Source organism: Mus pahari, chromosome 4 (genome assembly GCF_900095145.1).
Source record: "Mus pahari chromosome 4, PAHARI_EIJ_v1.1, whole genome shotgun sequence".
NCBI classification, from domain to species: Eukaryota; Metazoa; Chordata; class Mammalia; order Rodentia; family Muridae; genus Mus; species Mus pahari.
The window spans coordinates 122973501-122982681 of NC_034593.1; the positions used below are offsets into that span (position 1 = coordinate 122973501).

Genomic DNA, 9181 nt, shown 5'->3' on the forward strand with positions numbered 1-9181 from the left:
AGGGTTTATTTGACTTACACTTTCCACATTGCTGTTCATCATCAAAGGAAGTCAGGACGGGAACTCAAGCAGATCAGGAAGCAGGAGCTGATGCAGAGGCCATGGAGGGATGTTACTTACTGGCTTGCTTCCCCTGGCTTGCTCAGCTTGCTTTCTTATAGAACCCAGGACTACCAGCTCAGGGATGGCACCACCCACAATGGGCCCTCCCCCCCTTGATCACTAATTGAGAAAATACCTTACAGCTGGATCTCATGGAGACATTTCCTCATCTGAAGCTCCTTTCTCTGTGATAACTCCAGCCTGTGTCAAGTTGACACACAAAACTAGCCAGTACAGTATCTTTGGTGAACTTGAGATGGCTGTAATTATGCATATTTGTTTTGGTCACTTATGTCAGAACAACTCCAGCTGTAGGAGAAACGTAACCTCTCTAGCCTCTGCAGACACATGCACAAACCCATATGAAGATACACATGCATGTAGCATAACTTAAAATAATAAAAATAAATCTAAAAAAGTTAAAACTCCTCTGTTGTAGAAATTTTTAATTCTGATCCAGGGTTTTTACCCTGCCTTTAACCATTTAGTTCCCAGATAAATGACACACACAACCTTTATATTTATAATAAACCTTAATCAGCAGAAGAGCTGGGAAGATACCTATCTTCTATGCTGTTAGAATCCACGTTTATATCAATAACCCTGAGTTATTACTTACTATGTTTCATCTGGGCTGCTCTAAGCTCCAGTTGGCCTCAGGGTTGTTTTCTTGACTCCCAGCTCATGGTGTCTTCTCTTTTCTCTGTCTCCTCCAACCCTAGCCCTGCCAGGAACACCAAGCCCCGTCTATCTCAATTCTGCCCAGCTATAGGTTGTAGGCATCTTTATTTACCATTCAGAAATAACTTGGGGCAAGGTCACATAGGGTCACTTGGGCCTAGGTGCAGACTCCCTTGTCTCTGATGCTGCCAGGTCTTCAGGCCCGCACTTAGCATTACAATACACAGCAAAAGACCAAACTTCAACAGTTCTCCTTTTTAGTCCAATAAAAGGCTCCTTTTCTCTCAGATATAAATTGAATACAGTTATAACAATTATGAAGTATGATATGTATGTATAATGTACAGTCCAGTATGTTTGGCAGTTTAGATAAAGTATTTCATCATCTATCCTATCTCAGTGAGTTAGAATTTTGTATTTAAATAATTTTTTATCTTAACTTGTATTACCATCCTAAGAATATCTTAAATCCTAAACAATTTAAGCTTAATAGTGAGACTCTAACTATCAAGTCTTTAACCCCCTCAGAAATCTGAAAAGGAATAAGTATTATATGTAGGAAACACAGGGACCTGGCTTCCAAAAATCATAGAAATGACCGAGATAGCTTACCCCTGGGACAGTCCTCAATATTCCTTATGATATTGGAGCTTCTATCTTCAGCCTTCTGGCCCAGAACATCTGACAGACATTAAGAGAACCAGGACTTATGAAGGACTAGTTTATTCTGTCTTGGCAGGAATTATGAAGGACTAGCTTATCTTGTCTTGGCAGAACTTAGTAGTCAAGTATCCTGTGTCCATTTGTCCTTTTTGGACAGCATTTTGTCTTCAGACAAACTTAGGACAGTTTTTGGCCAGTGGCTCGCTTGCCACAATTGAAGCAGCTCTACATGTAGGTATTGATACTCATCATCATCTTTGAAGTAGAATGGAGGAGCAGATATGACTCATAGTCAGAAGATATTTAATAATGAAATAACCTTAAATGCCATATTCTGTGGATCTCTTTTGAGACCATATATTTATTCATAGCATAGCTGAACAAGCAAAGAATGCCTGTCTCCAACTACCTATTATCTGTACAACCCAGGATGTATATTTCTATGATAATCCAGACTAGTGTCAAACATGCCTGTGAGTTTTATTGACTATTAACTTGCATTACTTAATTATTCTAAATAGTTTGTAATGGCAGCTATTAAAAAGAGTGGGATTAAATAAACCTTAATAGGCACTAGAGTTGGGCAGATATCTATCCTCTATGCTGTTAGAATCTACTTTCCTATTGATAACCCCGAGTTTTTACTGTGTTTCATCTGGGCTGCTCGTAACTCCAATTGACCAGCTCTCTCTCAGGTCCATGTTTTCTGACTCCTGACCCATGGAGCCTTCTCCTCTCTTCTCTTTCTCCTTGAGCTCTCCTCCTACCCCTCCTCCATCTTTATTTACCAATCAGAAATAACTTGGGGCAAGGTCACATATCGTCACTTGGGTCTACATACAGACTTTTTCATTTCTGGGTCAACCAGGTCTTCAGGGATGGACTTAGCATTACAATGCATAGCAAAAGACAAAACCTCAACAATCTTCTTATTGCTTTCTAGATTTAGGTCATTGTGTTTATAAACAGTGCGTATTTGCTGTGGTTTCTACCTTTTGAATTTATTGAAGTTTGTTTTATAGCCTAACATATCTTCAAGAATATCACATATGCTTATGAAAATAATGAGTATTTTTCATGCATTGGATGAAATATTCTATAAATTTCATATTTGTTTACTTTTGAAGTTTCTTTTAAATTTTTGTTTGTTTTCCATAACAGGGTTTTTCTGTATTTTAGCCTTGGATGTCCTGGGAACTCACTTTGTAGACCAGACTGGCCATGAACTCAACCTTTGAATGCTGACTGGGATTAAAGGCCACCATACCTGGCCAATTTTTAAGTTTCTAACTGAGGTTTATCTTTATGTGAGTGGAGAGTAGAGCTCCCAGCATTTACTGGAAGTGTTATATGATTGGGTATTCAAGCCTTGAGCCTATGTACATTTACAATAACAGCCTCCTTTTACAATTATCTCTTAATCATTACATGCTTACCACTGTGTCTCATTGCAATCCTTGTCTTGAAGTCTGTAATTTGGTATTATCTGGTAATTTGGTTTTTAACTTGAGAAAAATATCTTCTCCCATCTCTTTACTTCCAAGCCTGGTGCCTTCACTAATGAATTGAGTTTCTTGCGAGCAGTATGTCTTTGAGCCATTGGTTTTCTTTGTCTGTTTGTGTGTGTGTGTGTGTGTGTGTGTGTAAAACTACTAACCTAGAAATTTAATCTAATTATCAATAAAGACTTGCTTTTATCAGTTTCTGATTGTTTTATATATCCTTCATTCTTTTCTTTGTCTCAGGTTATCTTTGTTGTTTGGCTGTATTCTGTATTGAAAAGATTGGTAACTTTCTCTTTTGTGTGTCTCCTTTACTAATGCATTTTCTACTTTTATGTATTTTAATGACGATATGTACCTTTCATTTCTATATATAGGACCCCTTAAGCATTTGGGAGGTATGAAGCATAAGTAACATCAATCTTGTGGTAGTGAATTTCCTGAGCTTTTATTTGTCTGAGAAATATTTGACTTCTGGAGCACTGACTGCTTATAATATTCTTGACAGTATTTGCTTGTTTTTGAGACAGGGTCTTGCTATGTAGCCCAAGCTCTCCTGAAACTTGTGACCTTCCTGTCTCAGTCTTCCTAGTGCTGGAACAGCAGCTGTGTATCATATCCAGCTTGACCCCTTTTTGCTTTTAGGGACATGAACATGTCATCTTGGCCTGTAAAATTTCTACTGATAAATCTGTCTTTCATCAAGTAGAGATTACCTCATGTATGTTTTACTGATTATAAATTTCTGTTTTTAGAATTGTTTCTTTGTCCTTTGTCTTTCACTTTAGATTGCCTTGTAAAGGATCTTTTTGGTTCAAATCTCTTGGGATCCTTTGAGATCTCATGGCAGGATATTTGCTAATGACTCTTTGTGGCTCGTGCAGCCCCAAGAGCACAGCTCCCAGCAGTTTCCCTAGGATGTGTGACTGCAGGGCTTGATGTGACGGGACCAGGCAGGGAAAGATATGGCTAGCTGGAAAAGCAGGACAGTATACCCATATACATCAGCGGTTCTTGCCTGTGTGGGGCAAGTCTAATCCAGCAGGCAGGCAGGTATGGTGCATTTGGGCTACAGCAGGGAGGTGGCTGCTTAAATGTCAGTGGGGTGATGTGGCTACTCTAGAAAACTGCAATAGATGTGGCACTTGATACACTGTGGCACCAGCTGGATACAGGTAGGTTTAGGATCTGCAGGGCTCTGCAACAAAAGCCTAGGTTGAGGAGGGTACAGTAGGAATTGATCTTCACTGGATAATACAGTGGTGTCATCCCAGCAGATCCCCACACCAGGGTCACTGTCCAGAAGGGCTGCTGGAGTCCTGTCTTGGTCAGGGTGTTACTGCTGTGAACAGACACCATGACCAAGGCAAGTCTTATTAAAAAAAATATTTACTTGGGGCTGGCTTACAGATTCAGAGGTTCAGTCCATTATCATCAAGGTGGGAGCATGGCTGTATCCAGGTAGGCATGGCTTAGGCAAAGCTGAGAGTTCTATGTCTTCATCTAAAGGCTGCTAGTGGAAGACTGACTACCAGGCAACTAGGGTGAGAATCTTATGCCCACACCCCACAGTGACACATCTACTCCAACCAGGTCACACCTCCAAATGGTGCCACTCCCTGGCCCAAGACTATGCAAACCATCACAAGTTCCCAGCTGCAGAATTTCAGATGTTCCTGGCATAGTGGGGTTAGATTTTTCTTGTGTTGTGGGAAAACATCTCAGTTTCAAGCTGCTCCAGACTAAGTCAGTCAGTGTGACATGTCTCCTTCACTCTAGGCTATGCTAGGTCTCTGTTCCTCCTTCTGTTTCAGCCACGCTGTAGACCAGCACTCTCTCCCAAGTATTCCACCTGACCAATAGCTTAGCTTTCTCCTGGTCCTCTGTGAAAGAGAAACTTCGTCATTCCTGTGTGAGTGTTCCTCCAGGTTTCGTTTTACATTTTCTTGAAGTCTCACGGAGGCTTGAGATTGAAAATGAAGTAGATAGTGGTGGGGATTAAGTCAGACACACTAGTTAGTGACTAACATAAAGAACTGATTATCTCCCACGTGCTTTTAATATATTGCCCATTATTATGAAATTGGTGAGAAGTAATACATTTCTCCACGTCAAAACCTTTTAAAACTTAGGCTCTTGGGGACAGTGGGATGGCTTAGCAGACAGAGGCATCTGCCACCAAGCCGGATTACCTGAGTTCATCCCTGGGACTCACATGGAAGAGAACTGATTCCCATAAGTGGTCCTCCAACCCTCTCACACACATGAATAAACAAATGTAATAAAAAATTTAAACCTGGGTTCATAGCTTTGATTAATAACTCTAAGTGGATATTTAAAAATTTCCCCCCTCTTTCTCTCCCTCTTCCTCTCACCCTCTTCCTCTCCCTCCCCATGCCCCATGGTGTGTGTGTGTGTGTATCATAGCACACATAGGAAATAACTTGTGGGAATCAGTTCTTTCCTTGTCCTGTGTGATTCCCAGGGAGTGGGCTCAGGTCGCTGGACTTGGCAGCTTGGTGCCCTTACTCACTGAACCATCTCACTGGCTTTAAGTGAATATTTAGATTTTATTAAAGGTATCTGACTTGACCATGATAATTTTTGTTTAATATTTTAAACGTGTTGTTAACCAAGTTTGTTATTATATGGATTTATAGACTTTCTTTTCTTTCAAATTATTTTTCTTTTAAATATTAGTGAGCACGACATAGAATCAGACAAGAAGGATGATCGTTTCCAATCATCTGTAACTGTTGAGGTAAAAACTTAAAATTACACTGTAATATAGACTGTGCAGTTCTGTGTTGATCTTGGGAGATGACCCTCTGGGTGAGAGCATAGGATCTGAGCTCTCACACCAGCATTCATGTTGAAAACCAAGTGTGCTATATATACTTGTAGCCCCAGCACCGGGGAGCAGAGGCAGGCACAGCTTGGGCACCCATTGGTCAGCTAACTGACCTTGTAATTCAGGGAGCCTCCTGATCACTGAGAAATGCTGCCAAGGAATTAAGGCACAGAGAGAGGCTCAGAGGAAACGGGACATCCTTCTCTGGCCTCTGGATGCATATGCATAAACACATGTACCTATATACTCAAGTGCATAAAATGCACACACACCACCTGCATGTATACACCCAAAACAAAAACAAATAACAACAATCCAAGTTTGCCATGACAACAAAGACTCACACTTGTAATCCTAGGAGTTGGGAGGATGAGGCCGGAGGGTCCTGAGTTACTGAGATCCCGGGCTACAAAGCAGGACACTGCTTGTTTTAAATGATTTTTTGTTTATTATATAGATTTCTGTTAAATATCGATATCTGGTAAAAGAAAAGAATTATACATTTGAAATAGCTACTAAACTAATGGGTTCTAGAAAGTGAGCAGAAAGGATAAAACAGATGGAAAAGAGTTATTCCACACTGGTTTGGTCCCAGATAGGGTAGCTTTTAGGAATAAGGCAAATATGGCTTATTTCCTTCCATGTGGTAGAAAGTTTCACCAATTTAAGTCAACAGTGGTTACATATTTTGAAAAATAAAGTAAGCTGTTAAGCCTTTTGTTAGTCCAGTTTTACTAGATAGTTGCTTATAATTAGAATTATAAATTGTTAATTCTTTTAGTAGAAACTTTATAACTCTTAGGCCAAGAGCACAGTGTAATGTACTTTTAATTACTTTATCTGTGATGAATTCATCTTAATCTAGATGAATTTATTATAAATTCTGAAATTACAAAGCTCCTCCACTTTTACTGTATGACTTTCTACAACCTTAATAAACGCCATCTGCTGTGCTTTTAGCATCTGTGCAGTTGCAGGGACCCCAGAAAACACCTCTACCCCAGAACAGCAACAGTCTGGTTATGATGTCTAAGAACTTTGTCCCGTAGAGCTGCAGAATATTAACAATCAGTGCAGTAATGTCTGAATCTCCTTAGCCATTCAACTTAATCCTATAAACCCTTCGTTGTCTACAGTCTAGCCTCTCTCTCCTACATCTCTCTCAGAAAGATAATGTTCTCGTGCACAGTACACTCAAAATGATAGCACCCTTCCACCCATCCGTCCATCCCATCCTTCCATGTGTCCCTCTCCCATCCATCCCTTCCTCCATCCCTCCCTCTATCCCTCTATCTATCCTCCCATCCATCCAACCATCCATCCCTCCTTCCATCTGTCCCTCTCCGATCCATCCCTCCATCCACCCCTTTCCCACTGATCCCTTTCTCCATCCTTCCCTCCATCCCTCCATCTATCCTTCTCCCATCCATTCATCATGGCAGTATTCTAGACAGAGGTCACTACTCAAAGTTAACTTTACTCTGGATTTGTTGTAATTGTTTCTTTGCATTGGGAGAAGCTTCCCAGCATTCTCACAAACCACAGATATTTCATCAATCAGTAGTTTTATAATTACATTAGCATTCAAAGGTTGGAAGAGCTGACATAAACCATAAATTATCAAAATATGTTGCATATAAGTATTAGTGGAGGCAAGCTTGAATTTCTGAGAATGTGTCCTCTGATTTTTCTCATTTTCCATTCAGCTGCATCATTTTTCATATTTAACTTCTCAGTTTCGTTATGTTTTCACTTCAGGAAAGTCTTAGTTAATCTAAGGGAGACACAGGAGGGCAGTGTTAGTTGTCAGGCCTGCAGGAAGGGCTCACTTGTTCAGTCTGTACCTGGTGATGGTGATGGTGGAGACTCGGGTGCGTTAATGCGGGGCTGCTTCTGCTGGGGTAGCTAGTTCTTTTTTAAAAAAAAGATTTTTATTTTATTTTATTTATATGAGTACACTGTTGGTGTCTTTAGACACACCAGAAGAGGGCATTGGATTCCATTACAGATGGTTGTGAACCACCATGTGGTTGCTGGAAATTGAACTCAGGACCTCTGGAAGAGCAGTCAGTGCTCTTAACCACTGAGCCATCTCTCCAGCCCCGTGATATCTATTTCTGAAGTGTGTGATGTGTATTCTCCATGTTGACAGTAATAATAGGAGTTATGAAATGCAATGATTGTTTACATTCATAAACTTATATGGAGAGTACAGTTCTTAAAAGATTTCTTTGTTTTACTTTAGATGTCCAAAGATCCTGATAGCTTTCATGAAGAAACTGTAGAACCAGAACCAGAACTGAAGGAACCAGAACCTAAGGAACCAGAACCTAAGAAACCAGAACCAAAGGAACCAGAACTGAAGGAACCAGAACCGAAGGAACCAGAAAGGAAGGAACCAGAAAGGAAGGAACCAGAAAGGAAGGAGCTAGAAAGGAGGGAACCAGAAAGGAGAGAATCAGAAAGGAGGGAACCAGAAAGGAGGAAATCAGAAAGGAGGGAACCAGAAAGGAGGGAACCAGAAAGGAGGGAACCAGAAAGGAGGGAATCAGAAAGGAGAGAACCAGAAAGAAGGGAACCAGAAAGGAGAGAACCAGAAAGAAGGGAACCAGAAAGGAGGGAACCAGAAAGGAGAGAACCAGAAAGAAGGGAACCAGAAAGGAGGGAACCAGAAAGAAGGGAAACACAAACGAAAGAAGTACAAACAACCGAAATAGGAAGGAAGGAACCAGAAAGGAAGGAACCAAAACAGAAGAGGAGAAAGACAAATAGTTACTGTCCTCCACGAGGAACAATAAATAAAACAATTACAGATGGTATGTCAAATAAGAAATGCACATGGGGAGAAAATGAAAAATATAAAATGCAGATGATAAATAAGGCTAACAGTATAAGATGTGCACCTCAGATGGCAAGCTCTGATCTGAGCAATGTGTAGACAGAACAAATATTTCCTTACCCTTTTCAAAACTAAGGTAGTGCTTGTGATTTTCACTTTTGTCTTTTTCATGTATTTTAATGTTGAATTTGGGGATTAGAAGCCATGTTAGTTGAGGGCTCTTGTTTACAACTTCCTTTTGTGGTCTACGTTAACTTGAAGTCATAACATTCCTGACAATACTAAGGTTCTTGACATTGGTCTTCAAATTTAAAATAGCTGTGGCCTATATAAAATTTGCATCTTATTGTTGCCAAATATTCATAGCATTTTTTATTTCTTTATGAATCTACATAATCAAACTCAGCAATTTTAATGACTGGGTATATATAACCTATAAAGAATAAAAATTAGACTAAATATAGTGAAGCATAAGTAGTTACAGCTTTATTTTTCATGTATTCTTATTTGTTCTTTGCTATCTTCATTGTTTTTTCTTTCATT

At 39.9% G+C, this 9181-nt stretch overlaps 1 protein-coding gene across 1 annotated transcript in view; it reads left to right on the forward strand.

The window, feature by feature from the left end:
* The window catches only part of Slc9b1 (solute carrier family 9 member B1), a 41156-nt gene that overhangs the window by 4181 nt on the left and 27794 nt on the right, over positions 1 to 9181 (forward strand). The window contains exons 3-5 of the mRNA XM_021196970.2: positions 5649 to 5709; positions 8045 to 8133; positions 8389 to 8615. Coding sequence (XP_021052629.1) covers positions 5649 to 5709; positions 8045 to 8133; positions 8389 to 8615 — 377 coding nt within the window. The remainder of the gene's footprint in view (positions 1 to 5648; positions 5710 to 8044; positions 8134 to 8388; positions 8616 to 9181) is intronic.